The 23,787-nt window shown below is 37.9% G+C and overlaps 1 protein-coding gene across 4 annotated transcripts in view; it reads left to right on the top strand.

Moving 5' to 3' along the window:
• nf2a (NF2, moesin-ezrin-radixin like (MERLIN) tumor suppressor a) overlaps window positions 1-3,718 on the top strand; it is a 32,273-nt gene extending 28,555 nt beyond the window's left edge. For 3 of the 4 annotated variants that reach the window (XM_085426250.1, XM_085426251.1, XM_085426253.1), the window contains one exon: window positions 2,352-2,553. In XM_085426250.1, the coding sequence (XP_085282376.1) occupies window positions 2,352-2,402 (51 nt within the window). In that variant the 3' untranslated portion in view covers window positions 2,403-2,553. Of the gene's footprint in view, window positions 1-2,351 lie in introns of all 4 variants that reach the window. The other variant, XM_085426254.1, reaches the window with a different exon arrangement.
• The last annotated feature ends 20,069 nt before the right edge of the window (window positions 3,719-23,787 follow it).

Here is a 23,787-nt window from a genome sequence, read left to right as displayed (position 1 = left end):
TTATAGCAACTCCATTAGTATTAGCGATTTCATCTCACCCAGTCTCTGGTTTAGTAATGATATAAAAACAGTAGATGTGACAGGCTCTTGGCCTGTGGGATATTTCATAATTGATTGGTCAAAGTCAGCAGCATTGTTATAAAAAGATTATATTTCCGCTGTCCTCTGATGAACTGGCAGATTAGACTTGTTCTCCTTTATCCTACCACTCCAGTATCTCTCTAATTTAAATAAAAGTATCAAATAAAAATTTGGGTTGTTCACAGCACATTGTGTAACAAAAGAGCCCACCCTCCTTCGTTTTGTCTCTGAGTGTAAAATACGCTTGTTAGGGGGAGCACTAATTGATTTTTGCTTGGTGATTAGTCATTTGGATTGATGGGGGCACCTCTGACATGCAAGTGGAAAAGGAGCTGAGTTAAAAGTGTTGCTTTAATTGAACCAGAGGCGTTGGCATTTATCTTGTTAGTGAGGGAAGGGGCCAGGCCTCGTGGCATTGCAGGGGGAAGGGAAAAGAAATCAAGAGTGAGGAAGCTAAGTCAGCTTTGCTAAAAGAGGTGAGAAGTTTAGGGAAGGCGGGGGGCGCACTAAAAAGGAAGAGGAGTTTGAAGGAGGCTGAGTCACGGATAAGTTCCAAGAATGCACTGTGAAGTTAGTGACCAGGGGGTGGTTGGGGTGAGGAGGAGACGGTGGGAAAAGAAGAGCAGAGGGAATGTGGAACGAAGCACAGATCACTGAGCCCAAAGCATCAGGACCAGCTGCAACCCCGGGCAAAGTTTTCTCCTCCCAGACTCACTCTCCCCCTTTGGATGATTAATGAACGTTCCTTTGACACGGCACAGTGCCTTTGCACTTCATCCAGGCCACAGTTTCTGTTTTGTTAGCACCAGGGCTTACAGAGAGCTCATTCTCTGTAAATAAGTCTCAATACAAGAGCTTTAGAGATTCTGTGTGAAGTTTAAGAGAGGCAGTGCTTTTTTTATGCTATATGTGGCAGTCCATTCAGACCGTATGAAGTGGCAGACAAAGGAGGTTAGCTATTGTACAAAAGCATTTCTTTTCTGGAAATATCTTGCTGCTGTGTCTTTCATAGCACTAATACCTGGAACATCGAGGAAAGAGTTTTTGCTCTTTCTAAAGTGGAGTTTGTGACCAGTGTGGAGAAAAATGCTCGAGAGTTAGATACAGATAAGCATGCGGTCAGACTTTAACACACACAAATATAGCTCAGGCTTTCTGTCAGCAGGGACACTAGAAGGTGATCAGTAAACATAACACTGCTAATCCATCCCTTCCCACACATTATCTGTTTGGATTTGCTTAAGTCCCTCAATCAGCACATTCCCCAGAAAAAACTGGATTTCCTGAACTGTCCTCCTTCATCCCCCGTGTAATATTGACTTTGGCAGTCGGTTTAATTCCCTTTGCCCTGCAGATGTTAAAAAGAGAAACTAGTTTGCCCAGCCAATTTGCCTTGGTGCGGTCTTATGCAGTATTAGATAAGTCAACGGTTAGCTTCACCTGAATGGTTAAAGCACAGCCAGTGACCCGAATTAATCCATCACCAGCTCATTTAAACCTGGAGAGAAAGACAATTAACAGTTTTTTCTCTGACTGGCATTGATCTCCCACTTCTCTCCTCATCTGTTTGATTGTCTGTAGCAGAGAGCTGGAAAACCTGCAAAGTTGTGTTGTACCCTGATTGAGTTGTAAACCTTAATAGAGGCAGATTTTCTTTCAGTTTCTGGATATTATAATCTATGTAGGGTGTATCAACAACATTGCATGCCTTTACACCATCAGAGATTCATTACAATCAGAATAACCTTCGGGGTATATTTGCAGTAAACACGCCAAAGAATCTCCAATTATCCTCTTCTTGTGATCATTTAGTCTTTTGATTAGTCAAGGGAAACAAGTCAGATTATGTGTTTGGCTTTTCTAGTGTCTAATTAAAAGTGCTTCATCAGAGAAATAATTGGATTACACATGCATGTGTGTACATTCAGAATTACAGCTACCTGCTAACCAATTTTTTGTCAAATCACATTTCTTATTGTGTCAGTATGTATAAGCATGCTGACCATCTGCACGCTGCACTCTTTTTATGGTGTCTTGGTTGAAAGTCAGGGTCTTGCACACACTGTGTGTATTGGGAATAGACAGAAGGATTAGATCAGGCAAAAAGGCTAAGGGAAAGGCCAGGCGATGACTTTCATGATCAGAATCTCCAATAAAGATTTCTGTCTTTTTACTTATTTTGATTGCTTGCCAGAATACTCCTCCTCTTGTGTTTATTTTTACCCCTCATATAAAACCTCACCACACCTTTGTTATTGATTCTTACACAGCTTACACTACAGAGCACCAAGTCCAGGGTTGCCTTCTTTGAGGAACTTTAAACAACAGAGCTGCAGAGATGAGGATGAACAACTGCCAAGAACCTCTTCTATATGCACTCCTGGTCAGTTGAAAAGACAGATCACCCTGCAAGGCTTTATGGTTTTCTTCCTCCTAAAAAACACTGTGGACAAAAAGACAAAACAAAAAAATGCCCACTGCCTTAATCTGCACCAAATCTTCGTGCCTTGCGTATGCACAAACAAGAATGCATGCCTGTTCCTGCACTAAATCTTAAATTCATTCTTAAAATGAGTGCTTGTTTACAGTGAGAGTGTGTTTCATACAGCACAAGCTCCAGGAATGTTTTGAAGTGAACTTGTGTGTGGGATTTGTTATTGTCAGAGAATAAGCATTGACAGTGAAAAAGGGAGTGAAACTGCACTGTTCCTTTTCGACTCTGAGTCTGATGTGGTTATATTTGTGGTGCTTAAATTGGTTATTATATCTTGCCCAGCTCTGTATTGTCCGATTGCAGAGCTGTTTCACAATTCAAGAAGAAATTAACGTGAACAGATCTGAGCAAGAGAGGTGATGATTACATATCGATCCCACTTTGAAGCAAATGTTTAATATTTAGTGTTGTAAACAACAACTGATCTTAAACTTCCCGCTGCTTCAACACTGACCATTTGTTATAGTCAACTTTACTGATAATCCCAATGGATTCCGCCGTTGAAATTGAATGTTTGACCATTAAATACTGGTCATTTAGGGAGCCATTTTAATTTTATTGTTTGTGGTTTCTTTTTCTCAACACTAAAATGTATCTTTATAACCAGGAATTTGCCTTAGCTGTGTTGTGTGAGCAGTGTTTGTCTCAGAAAGCATGTCCATGTGTTAATCATGAGGCCTTAATACCTACATATATGTATTGTATACATAGAGATGTCACGCTACATATCTCTAGCTGCCTTGCGCATATAGTTATTGTGTCCTTACATAATGCACCGGGTGCACTGTGTTATACTCTTGAAAATGAGGAAATGGTCATTTTTACTAGGTGGTTCTTGGAATTTAAACTGGATCAAGGAAGTGTAATACCTTAGATGTGAGCTTTTGTCACATCTGAGATCCATCTCAGCTTTTTTATTGTATTTTCTGTTTTTTGTTTTTTTTGTTTTTACTTTTTTGTGACCACAACCACTTTTTTAAAAACATAAATTAGCATCTATTTTGAATTAATGTGTCTTTTTGAATTAATGTGTTCTTTCCCACTGAAAGCAATTTATTCTGGAGAATTATAATGTGATATATATATATATATATATATATATATATATATATATATATATATATATATATATATATATATATATATATATATATATATATATACACACACCTACCTTCTGACTGCATTTAGCAAGGATAATAAGCAGTATTTAATGAAACTGTGGGTGAAGTTACAGTATCTATTTTACGTATCCATACATTTTCATAAAAACATGAGATTTGTAAGTTTTGCATATCAAATAAAAGTATATCAGGTATGATTTTTGTGTGTGTTGTGAATTTCTTTTCACATCAAACGACTTTTTCTTATTATGGCAGACTTTGATGAATGTCAGCTTTGATATGGCTGGTGCACCCAGATGATTTTCACTTAACCCAAAAAGACATTCAATTACACCTTTAAAAAATCAAGTGTTATGTAAGCGCCCTCCATCCTGTGCCAGATCACATACTTTGCTTCCTTGAGTGACAAGGTGCTTGCGTATGTGTGTTTGTATGCCTATGGATGTGTGGGAGAGCGCCATGTGATGCATGGCCCCTGCAGTCATTTTCATGCCTCTGTGTGTTGTGTGTCACCGCATTAACCCTTAAATGTATGTTTCTGCTTGTGGCTTTGTGTCTCTCAGTCAGAATGACTTGCACTGAGTTCAAGGGGCTTCTCCATAACCATGCCTCCTCTGGTCTGCAACTGAAGTATGGCTACCTTTGGTTTGTAAGTGTTGTGACACTTTAAGCAGTGTCTTCAGGAGCTTAGCCCCTGCAGAGGGACAAGGGTGGAGAGTGTGCAGGGCTATCAGACAAACTGACAGATACACAGATTCTTCTTCATTGCTGCCTCCCCCTCAACATGTCTCTGAGGGAGAGTGAAAAGGGGCGGGGATGGGGAGGATCACATCTTTTGTCATTTATCCATTCTCAGAGGATCACAGTTAATGTCACACCTGCACACAGCGATGTGAGTACACAAATACACAACTTGCAGCATATTGGAAAAGGTTTGCAGTTTACCACAGGGCTGGGGAAGCTGACGAGCACTGCACTGAATCTGCCAAGTGCTTGAATTTAGCACAAGCACAAACAATAGAAAGGGAAAACCCTTCTCACATAATCCAGGGATAGCCTGCATTTAGGGAACCAATTCATGGATCAAATGTATGATGCAGTAGCAGTTTTACTGGCTGCTACTATAACCATTAAAATATCTTTATTATACTTTTACAATTTACGATGTAAATGTAAGGATATAGCCATGTAATAAACGTTAACTGCCAGTACCTAATTAAATTTTGAATTGAACCGTTAAATTACTTTGCGGGTAGATGCACTGATTATTTTCATGTACCAAACACAAAAGATTTAGTAGAAAACTCACAAGAACTCTTAAGATGTTTAATACATATAGCTCAACCCTTTTTTCAAGCATGTACAAATTAAGTAATCAAAAATGCCTTTCATTTATTTTATTTTACTAAATGATGTTGCATGTAGCTTAGGTAAAAAACCAAATAGGTACTGTTGTTATGTAGCTTCCTAATTCAAATGCATAGGCATCAGAAAAATAGAGAATATGGTTTCATTTATAAAACTGTGCATAGGATCCGTACTAAAATAGGAAATGCACAAAAGCAGAAAACGCCTCTAGAATATTGATGTGTGAAATAATCCTGCTGATCAGTGGCTCTTTATCATGGAAACAAGCAAGAGAACAACAAGAGGCTCATTGTCCAGAAAATGTGTTTATGGATTCCTCAGTTTTAGTTCCAGTTTATGTTATTGCCAAAGATACTTGTAAAAATCTCATATTAATATATTATTAATCCTCATATTTAACAGTTTCAGGAATTGTTAGGTTATTACTACCATCAACATTTTAGCAAACTTTCAGTGACCAGCTTATCCCAACCTGAAACATTTTCTTTCACGTCTCATCTGCCGTGTCCTCCCGTGACATTTTGAGCTCCACAAACTAAACCATCCATTGTGTGTTTTATCTGCACCAGCTATGGTGGGGCTTGCTACATCCTGTGGGCTTATCAACTGCTTCCTCAAATCTACTTCCATTTGCTAATCTCTTCCCACCCATACCTGTCCTAATATATGCCAGCTATGAAATCCTTTAGTCTTTTCCCTTTATATTGTTATGGACAAATCCAGCAGTATATTTAAATCAGGTGACAAATCTATTTCTTCCTGAGCAATTTTTTTACTTGAGCTTTTATGTTAGCTGTCTTGGTAAGCTTAGACAACTGTCTAAGCATACCAGTCCTCGCCATAAAAACACTCATTTATCAACTTCATAAGTTGGCATCAGAGCCGGTTTCTGCCAATTTTAATTGTGTAGATGATCCAGACCTAATCGAGTACTTTTAGCTGCATATTCTCACCACAGAAGTGACCGAAAACAGGACAGAAGGTGTTTAAACTGAGAAATGTTATGATGTTAAGACAGAGGCAGCAAGCATTCCTGGTGTTGGTGCCCAGTCCGTCGCAGAGCTAATACAAAGACATAAACAACCAATCTTGCTCACATTTATACTTATGGCTAATTTAGAATTGCCAGTTAATCTAACCCATGCTTGTCTTTGGGAGGAAGCTAAAGTTCCTTGAGAGAGTGCACACAAGCAGACCATGCAAGACCTATGCAAAAGGGGCTCTTTGGCTGTTAGATGTGAAATTGACTGTTATCATGCCTGTCTCAGATATGTCTGAGAAACTTTGTTTTGGTGAGTCATCTCTAACTATTTAGAAAATGCGGAATTCCATGACTATATTTTAATGTTCAAGCTCTGCAAATCAAAGCCTTCCAGTTGGTTGTGTGGTAATAAGCCAAAGGAAGGGTTTTGTAGGTCTAAAAATATCATATTTCTGTTATTTAGCTTGGATGACTGAATTTGGTGCCAAGTTATGCTTGTGTGCTCCAAGCATATGAAAATGCCTGATAGTACTGGTTTTCGGCTCTGGTGTGTCAATAAACGAATTGTAAGTGACTCCATCACAGTTAAGAAAATACTCTTAATATTACAATAAAAACAAATAAATATTTTGTGAATAGTGTAGAGATTTAAAAAAAAAAAATGTTCATGAAATAATCTCGGTCTGATGTGGGTGTAAACTTTGCCTACACAGGAATCTCAATAAGGCTTTTTTTCTAAGTGGGTTTTAGAAGTCATGTCAGTGCATTAGAGTTGTGATTTATGAACGGAATAACCACACTTTGAAACATAATTTAAATATCCACACATATACTGTACATCTGCAGTATATATTGACATATTTGAGTAAAACATTTATTTTTCAGCGTCTTTTGCCAAATTGAGGACGTTCCATTGAGTTTTTCTGTATGAAATGCTTCCTCACTGTGCCTCAGCATGTGGGGGTGATGTGCAGCAGCCTGACTGGTCCTGTCTTATTTACTAGATGTTGAGTATGAATCTTCTTGACATTATTCTTTTCAGATTTTCCTCATGCATGTATTCAGTTGATAGTGCATCACCTCGCCTTACACATATGTTTAGCGTGATTAAATTTTTCCAGTCCCTGGGCACTCTGTATGGTAGCAGCGAGGGTTGTATAGGATATAAAAGACTTGGAAGCTTCGCCTTGCTTCATCACTTGCTGGAGTTTGTGTATTTCTCACAGCCATGCACCCACACTCTGACAAACACACACTTACTCACACACACCCATAGAATCAAAAAATTCTTCTCGGTCCTTCCAGCCAAATTAGTATCTTCTTTCATTCCAGGATGCAGATGTCAGTGAAATACCTGTGGAAAATCGCCATGATTGGGTTCATTATGTTTCCTGCAGTTAGCAGGAATGGAAATGAGTTTGGTATTTTAGGCTGAAGAAATAAATAAATAAATTCTCCCTTTTCAACATATCAACTTGTTAGACTCATGAAGTGCTGCTGTCTACCTGTTTTTACATTTCTAGACTACTTGATGAAAAGCTACGAATAAATTTCCTTCTGACTGAAAGATAATGATAAACTCTGTTTTAGTTGTCTCTGCCCATTCTAATCTATACTATGAATATTTGCTTGTCTCTCTCATCATGATATAGATAAATCAAACTAAGAGGTATCCACTCTCTTTTCTTGCTTTATCAGTTATCTTTTTTTTTTTTTTTAAATAAATCTGCTTTCCATGTCCGCTCCAGTGCTTCTGTGAGTGTCAGTGGACATCATAATCAGTCCATGCTCAACACTTCCCTCTGCACTCGAGCATAAAGTAAAAGAGTGTCTGCCTGTAAAGAATATCTAAGCAGCAAGACTATTAATGAGTCTATAACAAGTCAAGTCAATTTATTTTTCTTTTAGTGCCAAATCACAACAACACCAGTCTCAAGGCATTTTATATTGTAAGGCCAAGACCCTACAATAATACAGAGAAAACCCCAACAATCAGATGACGCCCCTGTGATGACAGTGGGAAGGAAGAACTCCCTTTTAACTGGAAGAAACCTCCAGCAGAACCAGACTCAGGGAGGGCCGACCAACTATGGATGCATATTATTTATAAGAAATAAAGAATTTGTAAATATTAGAGGCTAAATAGAACACAAATTGTATTATTTCTTTCACCAGTTCCAAAAACGAATCATTTGTGTACATACCCCAAGATGCTGTTCAGTACATCTCGCAATTTGTTTCTTCTTTCGCCTTTCATCTACTGCTCAGATTAGCCACTAGTGGCTTGTTTGGTTTGTCAGTCTGATTTTAAACCCACAAACTAGCCAAAAGAGGTGGGGTGGGCGTCCAGACAAGTATTGGAGGTATTAATTAGGTTGTAAAAGAGAAACCACATGTCACTTGTTCATCTATCTTGACCTGTTTGTCTGACCCACTTCTACCTGGTTGCTATGGTGTTGCAGAGCATGCATTAGTTGTGCTCTGGGAGAACAGGTTTTTGTTTTCCTGCTTAAGGCCTTTTTTTGATTTCACTGTGTACTTGGTTTTTCAAAGCGTGTCACCTCACCTTGTATCTCATCAGTAACAGTCTGACCCTCAGACGTAAGCTATTTCAGGAGCTTTCCTACAGTAACAACATTTTTAATTCAATTTCTTTCTAGTAACTTTTTTCCCCCTTGTTTTTAAAATTTTTTAAAAATCTCGTGGTATTTCATAAAGTTAGCTAAAACCTAGTAAAAAAATATTAGTTTGTTACTGGAAGCATGGCTATTCACATAAAATATAAGCAGATAGTCACAAATGAAAATCTGTTAAGAATTGTTCAAAAATTATAAACACCTAAATCTAAATTCTTGGAGTAAAAGCAAATGGATCTTAGGAGTCTGAAATGGTAGATTTTCAGATGCATTTGTTTGCAGGTATCCATTGTACTCGCTCTACAAATGAAAGTGCAGTTTAGGATATTTGAAATGAAAAGGTCAATGCGCACACACACACGTGTGTGTGTGTGTGTGTGTGTGTGTGTGTGTGTGTGTGTGTGTGTGTGTGTGTGTGTGTGTGTGTGTGTGTGTGTGAGTGAATGCAGCTACTTTTTTTGCCAAAAAAAGTGTCATGATTAAGTTGCAGTGAGGCACCTTTTACAGTTAGGCAGACTCACGGTCACCTAATTGTCGCCTCTTTTGTTGGTGCTAGATTTGACCAGGAGGGATGCTCTATTGTTGTGTTTTGTTGTTTGGCTGACAGACAACTAATGTTGTGCTCTGCATTTGAAAGGTTGCACAGCAGCTAAATAGAGGACTTGACAAATTTCCTTTTTTCCCAACACAACCTAAATATGCTTAAAAGACTGTAAATTGTTCATGTATACCTCAGTTTAAAGCGTTCATAGTAAACAGCTAATTGTGTAACAGTGTCAGAAAATTTTTCCTAAATGCAAAATTGGGAAGATTTTGAATATATCATCACTCACAGTACATAAAACCATCAAAAGACTAGGAATCTGGAGAAATCTCTGTGTGCGAGGGATACGACCTAAAATCAATACAGGATCATTAATTTTGGGCCCTCAAGCAGAACTGCATTAAAACAGGCATGATTGAAATCACTGCATGGGCTCAGGAACACACCAGAAAGACAGTTCACCTTGCCATCTACGAATGCACATTAAACCAAATCATGCAAATAAGAAACCAGATTGAACATGATATAAAAACACTGCTGCCTTCTCTGGACCAACGATCATTTAAAATAGACTGAAGCGTATAAAACTGTTCCTCAGTCAATCTTAAACATTTAAATTATTATTTGGATAACATAGACAGTACAACCTCCAGACAAAGAGGGGAGCAAACATCTGGCTTATTATCACTATTTACCTCAAAAGTCTTCACTTCTGATGGTATGTTTGTTTGTTAGTTTCTATGCAATTGAAAGATGGCACATCTGGAAAGACTCCATCAGTGCTAGAAGATATATACTGTACAGATTTAGAGCAACATATGCTCCTTTACATTTTGTATTTTTCAGGAGAAGAAAATGATAAACATCATACTGAATCTATTATAGCAACTTGACTTGTCAGGGTAAGGAGTCCGGGTGCTGAACTGGCCTGCCTGCAGCCCAAATCTTTCACTAGCTGAAAATATTTGGCACATGATGATATAAAAAATAAAATAAAGATGGCCCTTAATTGCTGAATAGCTACAATCCTACACCAGACAAGAACAATGGACAATTATTCTCTCCCAAAAGTACATAAACTCATTTCCAGATTTTTATGGACTCTTTTTAACAAAAGAGTTGATGCTAAACATGGCCCTGTCCCAACTTGCTTTAGACATGTTGCTGCCATCAAATTCCAAATAAGCTCATATTTTTCATAAAATACCACATTTTCTCAGTTTCTGTTTTCTATGTCTTGCTTTGAATAAAGTATTGATTTATGAGATTTGCAATAATTTAGTTCATTTAGTCCTAACATTTCTGGAATTGAGTTTCTACACAAGTGACTGTACCAGCTGTTATGTTGCTATACCTTGATTTTTCCCACCAGTCTTTAAAGGACAGCAATATAAATCTTGCATTCAGACATGGTGTAGTGGATGTTTCTTAGAATGTAGGGCAAGTTCTACTTTAGAAGTCACACATTAAAAAGCTGAATTTGATTAAACCTACAGCCGGGGCTGCTGTGTTCGGTCGGCCATCTAATAATAGGTTGACAACATGGATGGGAATCCTGTTATATTTATATATACAATGCCTTACAAAGAGAGTGTATTATAAAAGTCTAAAGTATATTGTATTTATTTAATTTTTATTTGACATGTTTAAATGATGCGTTTCAGAAGGAATTTGTGGCTTTTGGGGTACAAGCAGCATAGAGGAGAAACAAGATAACATTTTGTCTTTTACCATGGAGTCTTTGAAATAAAATAAATAAATAAAAATGCCAGCCCAATCCTTTCAGGACTGATTTCTATTTTGGTATGAAATCAAAATGGAAAAATAAGAAAGTGTTATTGAATCCAAGTATGACAATTTTGGTTCATTTGTACTCTGGGGAATTTGGATGTAATATGGTGTTATGTAACGAGCAGGGATTGGGGCAGAATGCAGCGCAGAAGGCTGTGTTGCACTGGAGTTATGTGAGTTGCATTGCTCATTCATGTGCCTCACTCTGTCTCTCCAAGCTGCTAGCCTTCTAACACCCTTGTGGCAGACATCCCAATATCCCTCGTTGAGTGTAAGACGTTCACACACTTGGCACAGGGTTCTTCTCTCTTGATGTTCATATTTCTCTGTTTCTTAACAACAAAAGAAACATAACTCAAAACACTGTCAGCTCTGGAAGTGCTCCTACTGAGCCCTTGTTTTTAGGCTGGCAGTCAAACATCACATTTCAATTCTGCTTTATGCATTTCCCTTTCTGTCTAAAATCTATACTTGTGCATGGAATCTTTCTCGTCCTTCAGACTTGTCATCTCCATATTCCTGTGAGTTTTCTTCTTTTCTGCTGTTCTTTTTCTCCCCATTGCTGCCCAATTCTCTGCGGCCACCAAAACAGCAAATTAGACAAAGACCTCAAAGAAAAAATGCCACTAAAAATTGTCATATGACTCACTTCGCCACAACAAAAACATGCATTGTGAAGTAGCATGAGCCTGTCTACAGTGTTATAATTAGACTGTCCCCTCGTAGCCATTACTTGACTCAGCAGCTACTGTCAATATGTCCCTTTTTTCAGCTTTTCTCTTCCCTTTGTCTGTGATGTGAATCATGCCCCCCCTCCACCACGTTATAGGTTGTGGTTTCGTGACCTACTTGTCAGAGAGTGTAACATTTTCAGGCTTGTCACTTCTTTGCTTTCTACAGACATCACTGATTTGCATAGATGACACCTCATTACTCAGTCTGTGTGGTTTCTATATAAAACCATAGCCAGAATTGACCGGTAAACACTTTTGCAGTCTCAACTGCAAAAGTGTTATAGAGAATATACACCTCGCCAGTCCTGGGTTGGACACCTTTCTGCCGTCAGAACGTCTGTAATTCTTCATGGTATCGCTTCAACAAGGTGCTGGAAATATTCCTCAGATATTTTGTTCCATATTGATATGACAGCATCACACAGTTGTTGGAGATCTGTCAGCTGCATATCCATGATGCAAATCTCGTGTTCCACCATATCCCAAAGGGTTTCTATTGAACTGAGATCTACTGGTTGTGTAAACCACTTGAGCACAATGAGAGCCCACTGTCACACTCAAGGGTCTGAGATGATCTGGTCATAAAGAGACCCTCATGCTCAGCAGCAATGCTCAACTGGTAGTATTGGGTCCAAAGTATGCCAAGAAAATATCCCTCACACTGCTAAATTCTGACCCTACCATCTGAATATTACAACAAAAACACAGACTCAACAGAACAGACAACATTTTTCTAGTCTTCTCTGTGAACCTATGCAAAGTGTAGCCTTAGTTTCCTGTTCTGAGCTGATAGGATGTGTATTTCTGCATTCAAAGATGTTCTTCTGTATATCTTGGTTATAACAAGTGGTAATTTGAGTTAATGTTGCCTTACTGTCAGCTTGAAGGAGTCAGTCTATTCTCCTTTTATTTCTGACATCAATAAAGCATTTTCATTCAGAGAACTGCTGCTCACTGTATATTGTCTGTTTCTTAGATCATTCTCTATAAACAGTACAGGTGGTAGTTTGCGAAAATCCCAGTAGATCAGGATTCCCTGAAATAGTCAGATCAGCTTGTCTGGCGCCAGCAACCATGCCATGTTCAAAGTCACTTAAATCCCACTTTCCACCCATTCTGATGCTCAGTGTCAGTTTGAACTTCAGCAGGCCATCTTTGTCATGTCTGCATGGCTAAATGCCTTGAGTTCCTGTCATGTTACTGGCTGATGAGATATCTGTGTTAACAAGAAGGTCATTAGGCTGACCTAATAAATTGGCTAATTAATGTACATTAAGGTACTGGCAGCTTGGTCTACCAGTATGAAAGTATTGCAGAACGTGGAATAATTTAAATAACTGTTACAAAGGAGTGCAATTAATGATATAAAATTAAAGAACATGACCAATAAAAAAAAAATGAATATGGCAATTCAAGAAGGTTGTTATTATATATATTCAATTCAAAACTATATTTTTGCTTTTAGTGTAATAAAGAAAAAGGCTGTTTTGAGTACAGGTTAAATTTTTTACAGTTTGGGTAAAATAGAAGTTCTGAAAGTGTAAAATCCCCCAAATACATTAAAGAAAACCCCAGAAACCTGCTGTGCTTTGCTACAGTGGCTAGTTACTGAGCTAGGTTTGGACAATTTCTTTGAGGGATTAGGGTTTTAGAAAATGGGTTATAATTTCAGTGGAATACTGTTATTATTGGCGTGGCAATATTCCAGTACAGCTTCCAAAAAAGGGAAAAAAGCCAAATGCAGCTTTAATAAAGGTGATGAAAGCATGTTAGGAAAATGGTTAACCCCCCTTGGCTCATATTTACAGTCTTCCAAGGTTTCTTAAGAGTGAGATTTGAGTGCCATCTCAGTTCCTGAGTACTGGAGCAGCACTGTTGTTTTATTAATAAGGAGGTCGCTCATTTATAGAGGGGTCCTCTGGGCTATTAATTCTGGATAGACATAAAAGACCACAGAAATTGGATAAGCCACTGATATTTGAAATGTAAAACGAAGCATGAAGTTAAGGATTTGCTGAAATTGTATCACCCAGTAGCTCATATATTTTCTAACTATACTATAGATTTTCTCTAATTTTTGCATTAGAATGTTGAAAGACTATTGTTGGGAAATGAATTATGTCTCAAAACAGTGAAACTTTTAATTGCATTAAACCTCCTAGAGCGTTGTGAACCTGGCAGTGGGTCACTCGGTACAACCCAATATTACTCACAATACAACTCACAGAACTTTGTATTTTTAAATTCCTGAAGCTTCCATTGCCAAGTCCTGGATTATTTGTATTCATCAACAAGCTGGTCAAAAGCGGAAAATTCACAGAAAATGAGTGCTGTGAAGCAATTCTTTCATTTCCCCTTCACATATGAATTTGGTTACAAACAGAAACAAAAAACAAAACACCAGTGCCCTGGCACATTGTCACAGGGGAACATTGCTCACAGTTACAAAATCATGGAAGCACGCAAAAAACACTCTGGCAAAATAAACGGATGCATGATGATACCCTGTGTCACTACTATTCTGTTCAATTTCATGCCCACTGAGCACTGAAGCAGGTGCTCTCCATAGTCCAGCCATTTGATGCCAGGGGCACCTTTTCAGGTTTCTGCTTACCTATTGGTTTGTCATGAATGTCTGGGAATCCTGTTGGAGAACTAAATACACTCCATGATTAAGTAGCTTTTATCAGCAATAAGATGAAACAATTGTTTTCTGTATGACTTTATCAGTCTCCCACATTATTGTGTAGTTTTTCCTTTACATTCATTGTAATTGTAATTTTTTTTTATGCATAATTCTCTTAAGTTCTTGTCAAAGCATTTTAATCAGGTTGAGGTCTGGCCATTGATTGCCTTGATTTTTTTTCTTTCAGCCATTCTGTTGTAGGTTTATTGCTGGGGATCATTGTCCTGTTGCATGACCAAATTTCAGCTTTAGCTGTCAGACACATGGCTTCATATTTGACTCTTTGACTACAGAGAAGTTCATGGTTGGCTCATTATTGGCTGCAATACAACACCAAAATCATAACTCCTTCACTTCCATGCTGGGCCGTTGTTATGAGGTATGATTTCTGATATGCATGGATCTGTGCGTTATGGGCAGACATATGCACGTTTCGCTCATCTGTCCAAGTACATTGTTCCAGAGGTTTTATGGTTTCAGATGCCACTTTGCAAACCTAAGTCATTCTGTTAGAGATGCTTGGCATCACTTCCAGACAAGCAATCGGTCAGTCTTTTTTTAATATGCCATCATGATGTGAACAGTTAACATGCTAACTGCAACCTGTAGAGTTTTGTAGAGTTTTGCAGTTTTTCTGAACATTGCTTGGTCAGACACTAGGATGGATTTTCTGGGACCTCTATTCCTCAGAAGATTGTAATGCTGTGTTAAGATTTTGCTAAAATGTCTGCTTTAATAGAGATGGTCACACATGCTGCCTACCCCATGAATTCTTATGAGTGTATGTAGTTTTTAGCAGGACTACATAGAGTTCTGTGAAGATTTTCTTTTTGACATGACTACATACATGGACAGATTTCTGAGTGACACATTTTCTGCAGATGGTAAATGGGTTAATTATGTTTACAGTATATTTAATTTAAAAGAAAGAAAACTGCACTGACAGTCTGTTATTATACAGGTTATTTCAAACTTCTACTACCAGAGGCTTCTTTACATTGATTAAAAATGCGTTTTTGTTATGTATTGGATGGCCTCTCTATGACATTATAGTCATAGATTTTAGTAACAAGTTCTTCAATGTCTTCAGAAAAAAAAAATCATTTAACATTTAGTATTTACTGTCATATTCCCATATATCATTGTGATGTTGTTTATTCTATTACTCTTGTTCTCTTCTGCTTGCTTTCTTTTTTCTTTCTCAGCAGGTGATCCAGGTGATTGATATATGCATTTTTTTTCTCTGCCCGTTCTGTTGGTTTTTGTCTTTTGCCCTTCTCCCCTGTCCCTCTTCTCAGCTGTTTCTCTTTCCCTCTTTCTTTCTCCCCTTCTTTCCCCCAGTCAAGTCTGTCCCGTATTCAGTAAGTGAAAATAAAATAAACAATAAAAGGTGAATCAAATGGACCATTACGGCAAGGCTGGGATGGTCAGTTTGGTAAAGTAAATCCGTTGGGCATCTTTCTTTGCCTTTAGACAACAATTCTGATGGCAAAAGAGCCAAACGGGACAGGCCCAAAAAAAAAAAAAAAAAAAAAAAAAAAAAAAAAAAATCAATGTAATCATTCCTTACACAAATATTTGTAGATGACACAGTATTTATTTCATATTTCGTTGAACTCTGTGAATTCATCACTGCTGTATAAACAAAGTTAAACTAATTTGAGTAATTTCTCACAAGGGTTGGGTCTGAGATGACAGCTGATTATAATAACTTATGTTTGGAAGCTGTGTCACTATCAAATTATTCCAACAAAAAGAAATATGTGTTTTCATTTTTAGTCACTTTGAGACATGTTGAAAAATGTGTGTGAGAAAGTTGGAATGCGTTTTAGCAGGGGAAGAGTTACGCATATTTAATGCAGTGAAAACGGCTTTTACAAAGAGGCAATTTTTTCGTCAGTCATTGCGGCTTTAATTACATCATTAATACACATTACAAATTTTGTTCAGGGCATCTTTGTTTCTGTCCTGTGAAACTTGCTTCTTGCAGTCAGGCTTACTGTTTGTTAACCGATGCCAAAAGTCAATTATTCACCGCAAGCCTCTGAGTAAAACTAGACAAGAAAAGAGAAAGAAAAAAGTGCACTGGGTGAAATTGCGATTTACCTCCCTGTGGCCCGTTTGGGTCTGTCAAAAAAGGGACGGTATTAGTTCACGTTTTGTTTTTTTTTTAAACACACGAGTGAGTTTAATTGGGAAGCAGTTTCATCTTGGGGTTATCAATACCGAGACCTAGTTGGCTTGGGAACTGATGCGTGCCTTGTTCTCCAGGGGTAATTTCATTGGGATCGTCTACAATTGGCTCTCCTGCCTGTTTCCATTACCCTCAGAACTAGTGGAAAAATAAACAAGGTGAGATGAATGAGAATGCGGGGTGAAAAAGACAAAGCCGAAGGGGTGTTACAAGGAGCTCCTGCTGTCCGGCTTCTATGGTTGGGTGAACATTGCTTTAACAGAAAATGTGTGAAGCTGTTCTTTTTATTTTCTTTCACTCTCTTTTTTTTGTTTTAAGTTAGGCTTTGCATCAAAAATCCTCAGGTTGACACTGTGTATGCATCTGCATGTATTTGTGGATTTGTGAAAATACATATGCAGATGTCCTTGTGACGAGATTTCCAGATATAAAAATATTAAAACATACACACAATCTTGAGCTAGTAATAAATATTCTTTTTAGTGTGACAACAAAGCAATATTTGTGATGAAACTCCTATCACAAATTTCTTTCCAGAATAGCCTCACTGTCATCGATCAAATGCAGTCAGTACCATCTGGGAGACTTATATAAGTTCTGTAAGTCCCACCTTTTTTTTTTTTGCAGCTTTCACTTCTCTGAAGTCAGATATCTTTGTTAGAAAGACATTTCCAGAAAGCACTCCAGGCCCAAAGTGTCCTTTTGTGTCCTTCTACACTTTTTTTTCTTCCCCTCACACCAAGCAATCATTGCACGTGAAATGCCATGTGTCTAATTTCAAAAACAATAGATACTGTGTGTGTGTTTTGGGGGGAAAGATGTGGAAAGCACTCGGAAGAAAGAAAGAAAGAAAGAAAGAAAGAAAGAAAGAAAGAAAGGAAACGCTGCTTAAGTTAAATAAGGATTAAGATGTGTTTGTGTCTATTTCACACTCCAGCTGTTGGCTCATGTTGAGGAGTAAAGCTAATTAATTCATCACAATCATAATGAAGTTATGTTGTCGTAGTTTTCATGCAACACTATCACTCACTTGACGACTGCTGTGAAATATCATTGTGATGTGAAACATATTTGGGTGAATGTGGACATTTATGGTTGATTTCTATGATTTTTAAAACGTAATTAGCTGATAAGGGTTTTTCAGAACAGCTAAGTAGTCTCTGAGATTCATGTGAGTTTTGGTATACTCTTTATGCTGACAAAATAGTCCCAGGAATTGTTTCTGTTACCATCTGCTGGCATAATATGTTTCACAACGTGTCTTGAAGCTTTCATCTCAGTGAAGTGCAGACTGCCAAAAACATTCAGATCCTTAAAAAGCAAACATATTGAGGATATTTTTGCACTTAAAGTTATGCACGGAAAGCATAGCGATGCCATTAGAAGATCCTGAAGTGCAGATATCAGAGAGATAGATATGGCCTTGAGGCATCTTTATCTTTCCACTGCCTGCTAACAGGAGCCAGAATGAGTGCAGAAGCTCTCTTCTTGGTTTGTGTGGTGATGTACTGTATGCGTCCGGTTAGAACAACATGTTTGTTTACAGCCTTGTCCCTGATTTAAAAATGTGACTTGTTCTTTTGTAATTTGTTTTGTGTTCAAGGTGACTTAAAGGGATGACATCTGTCTAAAGAGTTACCTCCTGATTACCCCTTTACAGTTTTTCTGAATGCTTAAACCCTAACTGTGATTCCTGTAGCACAATCTCTAAAACTATTCAGACTTATAGCAAAACCACTCACTGAGTTTGAAAAACTAAAAGCACAAAAACTGCTTTGCACTCAGTTTGCAATTTTGTAACACACTTTGCAAAACTGTAGGCACAATTCACTGCACAACACTCAATTACCAAATTTCCAACACACTCCTAGCAAAAGTATACACATGTATGGCTATCATTAACACTAATTTGCCAACTGTCTGGCACACTTTCACATGTGAAAACTTTTTTAGATAATTAGTTCACTTTGCAATCAGCCTAAGCACTATAATACAGGTAAGCTGTGTGTGCGGAGTACAATGGAGGGAGTAGAAAGAGTGAGAAGTAGAGGAGGCTGAGGAAGAGGATGTGGAGGTGAAGAAGTAGGATGAAGAGGACGACAAGGACAAGGAGGAGCAAGAGGAAGACGAGGAGGGGGGAGATGAAGATGAGGAGGGGGGAGAGGAAGGGTAGGAAGAGTAAGAAATAGAATTGCTGATGACATCAGAGCTACAATAGTGGACCATGTAATCAACCGTGGAATGACCCTGAGGGTAGCTGGCCAACGGGTCCAGCCTAACTCGAGCCGCTACACTGTAGCAAGTACCATAAGGACATCTTGAAATGAGAATCGGTTAGTACAGTCACTTCGCACAAAGATTTGTAGCACTGCCATATGCCAATGAGAAACACACCAATACCATTGATGTAAAAATACTGAAATTGTTACTTTACAGAATTGCTAGATGACCAGATGCTGGGGGCAGAGGAAGCATGTTCACTGCAGACCAAGTAACCCATATAGTCATTATGGCGATTGCAAATAATCCTATACTTGGAAATGAACACTTGTGTTTGTTTTGATGTGTTTGAATAAACACCAGTACTTGAAGTTTGGATCCCTCTATGCTTATGGATCTATGACAGAAGTATGAGCTCAAACTGACATAGCCTACCTTGTGCACAGAGAAAGCAAAAGCCAGATGTGTTTTGTATTCATACCATCAGTGTGCAGTTGGCGCATTGTGTGCTTAGTAGATGATGGCTTGTGTGTACTGTTTGATACGGAAACACCATTTTTACGAAGGTGTGAAGAGTTAATCTAGCTGTGTTTGCTTTTGCAAGAGAACTACAATGTTTTGATTATTGGGTGACAGGTTTTCTTATTTGTGTGAAGAGTTTTGCAAAATTAGCCAATAGTTACAAAAAATGTGCTTAAGCAATCAGAAAAAACTGTAATGCACCACTGATAGATGGATCAGTAGTGGGAAATGGTTCTAAATTGCTGCATTCTTTTATATGTTGTAAAAACAGGCTGTTCTTACTAGGAAATGTTAGCACTCAACATTTATTCTAACAAAAAAGCATAATTTTTCAATAAAAGATAATGAGCCACAACATTCAAAACACAGGTGAAGTCAATAAAATATATCTAATGGTTAATGGCACCTAATGTTCAGTCCCACTAGCGAACAAAATATGACTGCAGCCACCTTGTTTTTTTGTATTCACTGACCGACTGCAGTTTGACCACAAAAGTTGGGCGACCTTTTCCTATCGCAAGGTGATTGCACAGGTTACCTATTACGATGCAACCTGTCTCCATACAATTGTGGCCCAACTCAGACCGACTGCAGTCACTCCAAGACAGATAAAGGTTGACATCTAATTTGTAAATGCAGAGAGGCTGCATTAATAGAACTCATCTGTGGTACATCTCTTACCAACAGGGGAGCTGATTTAGCTGGCTAAGAACTGGTTGTATTCTGGTTATATTCTGTCACTATTTGTGAAGGAATTTCTATTTAAAATCGATGTGGTTGTGGCTTTAATTGAATGTAAGCAATGAATGTGAATTCATGTTTAACGTGGTTTTTACATGTATTTAGATGGCATTAGATTTACAGTTGTCACTGATTTATCAAAGACAATCACTGTATTGTTGCAAACAGATTGCATGTAATTGCAAACTTGGTGCAATAAGACAGAGTCAGTCTGCTAATGAAGCCAAGACTTTGATGACCAGGTGACTGCGAGTGGTCACAGACCTGTTTCTTATTTTTGGAAGCAGCAAGATCACAAATTCATAGCACACAATGAAAGCATGCAATAATTTCCGGTCATGCAATAGTCTCAAACCACTGTTTTCTCTACTGTGACACATCTTATGAGTCATGTTGTCAAATGCACTGTCTATAATATTGCCTTGTTAATGGCCTTATTAAAATAGAAAATGTACTTGAATGATTTTGGAGGCAATTATATTTATGGTTAGGCTGGTTAGCAAAGTGTCCACAGAAGAAGAATTCTTACATTTTTATAGTTAGTTTTTAATCCCAAATGTATTTTTTCTCTGGCACTACATTAGCTGCTTCCTGTTTATTAATCCAAACTGCTAGACCTTATTTATATCCGTGTGGAAATCTTGGACTCCTGGGCCCAACAAAGGCTGAGCATACGGTGACAAAATTATCTTAAACGATTATCCACTACCAATTAGGGGCACCCTGGAGTGTTTTATCTGCCTTTTTAATGCAATAAATATTTCCCTTCCTAAAACATCAGGCAACAAGGGGATAGGCCTCAGATGAAAATATATAAAAGGAATGCGTCCCTGAGAATGGTGACGCGCCAGAACCCTGGGAGGTAACATCTTGCGATCATGAATTTGCTTTTCTCACAAATATGTGTGAGATGTGTATGAGAGGTTGTCAAAAAAAAGGAGACCTATACTGAACTTTTTCATGACATCTAGTGGTATGAACATAGAGGCAAGAATCCAGGTCACACTGAACATCCTGGAGATATGTTAAAATCAGTACAATGATATAAATAATTGTTCCATATCAGAATGGCATTTTCAACTTCAATTGAGTTAAATCGATGTCATTCATCACTTCTGTCAACTGCCTGTCCAGCTTAGCTGGAGGATATACCAGCTGTCATATGAGGCATAAAGCCTTACCAATCCATTGCAGGGCTAACACAGAGAGACATACCAAGAGATAGTGAGCATCAATACATTTTTGTGTAATGCTGTACCAGCACAACTCTGTGATAGGTAAGTCTATGTGAAATGTAGATTTGTTCATTAGGCATACCTTGCACACAAAGATGAGTAGAATCTGTTGCTGAAGGTGACTGAGGAGCCAAATAAAAAGAGGTCTTTTTGATTTTTTTGCTGCCTTTGTTGTTCTGTGATTATGTGATGACAGCACTCATCACTCATCAAGTAACAAAGACATTTTCAGGCACACCAATTGTAGTGCCCTGGCCCTAATCCACATAAAAGACAGCATGCAGAGTGCAAGTTAAAATATCAAATATAGGTAATACAAGTGAGCTACAAATAATACCTTGATGTTACTAAACAGGTCAAGTGCACAAGTTTTTTTTTGGAAGTCACATACATTTATGTCCTACTATTTCTCCTTTTCAAGATAATTTTCATGAATGATGTTGCTTCACAGTTCTTTGAACTCTGACACACAGAGTTAAAGTTTTTTCTCAATTGCAAGTCACTTCATAGTAATCCTGATGCCAGCTGTTATCTTTTTAGTTGTACATTCAAAGATCTCTGTGAGCCAAGGTCAGAGTTAAAAATGACAGAGCTTTTAGGCCAAAGTGGCAATCGAGGCATGCAAGTGGAACGTGATTTGTATTTTTGACTATAAATAACAACGCATGAGGGTAAAATATAAATTCCCAGCATCCATTCTGTGTCCATTCTCTCCAATGCATTCCTCACTTTTCCATGTTGCTGCCATCTCTTTTATTCTCTGTTGCCAGTGCCGCCATGCCAGAGGTTTTTCTCCTTCTTCTTTATGCTGGGTAGGGGTATGCATGTGAAGACATTTCCTTAGTTGACTGTGCTGCAGTACCATTGCAGCTCAAATGACAGGTTGGAAACAAGTGTGTTGCAGAGAGAGAATAAAAAAGAGAGAGAGAAAGAGAGAGAAGGCATTTGGGTAGGGAAGGTGTAGCAGACTGTAGCTGTGTGTGTGTGTGTGTGTGTGTGTGTGTGTGTGTGTGTGTGTGTGTGTGTGTGTGTGTGTGTGTGTGTGTGTGTGTGTGTGTGTGTGTGTGTGTGTGTGTATGTGTATATCTAATATAAGGGAGCAGGGAGAAGAGAGAGCAGCAAGGTGGAGAATAGAGAGAATGAGAGAGAGACCGAGTAAGCTAGAGAATACCCCCTCCACCCTTGAGTGAAACCTCAACAGGCGTGTTGTGCAGAATCTTAATGGACTCTGCTGTCAGATATGGGGATTTTCCATCCAAATCCTCAGACATAAAGGACACTTACACACACATACACGCATACATAAACACTTACACATTCCTAAGCTACTCAGGGAGGGAAAGCACCCTGAAGCAGATGAAGCAGATAACATGCTTCTCAAATTGTGTATTTATATTTGCAAGACAGTGAGAGAGAGAGAGAGAAATTGTGCTGACAGCAATTTAATCAATCAATATCCTATTATCTACTACTGATAGTGCATTACTTTTGCTGTTTGGCCAGCAGAGATAGGGTTTTATCTAATCAGTCGACAGTGAAACATTCACTGGCATGCACTGTTGGGAGTCACTCAGTATGGGAATTGTAACGTCAACTCAAACACTTGCTTTCGAAGACAATTTTCCAATATTTGCAGCAGCCAAAGGTTGGAACAGTATAGAAAATACAGTATATTCAGTCTGTATTCTAAATGTCACAGTTGGGTTTGGTGTTTTCTCACTAAAATAATTTTAGTTTAGTCAAATAAAGATTTTTTTTTTTAACAATTTCTGACCCACTTTATTAAGGAGAAATAATCCAGAGAAAAACTAAACTGCTAACAGGGGAGATTTTTTTGCAAATTAGACTTATTTGCTTTTGTGTCCCACTTTAATATATAAATGTTGTCATTTGAAGTGTCTGCTGTGTAGTCTAAATCACTTGTTATCAGCTTATGTTAAGCTGGTATACAACTATATCTAAGAAAATGAGCATAAGCACTGTTAAGTGGGCTACATAAATTAACTAACATATAGCTATTGTAATTTCTTTCATACAGTCGCAATTATGTTTTTTTTTATAGCAGTAGAAAAGAACTTCATGCATATCATTCATACAGAGATATGTAAAAACTGTGGTGCTTTTAAAAATTTTAAACTGTTCTATGGGATTTGGGACAATAAAACATTTTTCCATATTTCTTTCTGTACTATTAATTCAACATGTCTAGCAGTAATTTGGCCAGTCAAACTGAATCACAGTTAATTCCTGATTAAACAAGACTGATTACATTTCCACATAGGACCAGGTAACTTTGAAAAGTTTTTATTCACCCTTAATAAATGAAATTATTATTTAAAAAAATGCATTTCGTATTTTGGTTATTATTGGTTCTTCGATGTTTTAAAACATGCAAGTATGACAAATTATACTGTAAAAAAAAAAAAAATCCATAA

The sequence above is a fragment of the Rhamphochromis longiceps genome, linkage group LG12 (assembly GCF_057381845.1).
Source record: "Rhamphochromis longiceps isolate RC_006_pf linkage group LG12, R_longiceps_female_GT1.1, whole genome shotgun sequence".
Classification (NCBI taxonomy): domain Eukaryota; kingdom Metazoa; phylum Chordata; class Actinopteri; order Cichliformes; family Cichlidae; genus Rhamphochromis; species Rhamphochromis longiceps.
Note: the sequence above shows the minus strand (reverse complement) of the source record. Positions and strands in the feature narration are given on the sequence as shown.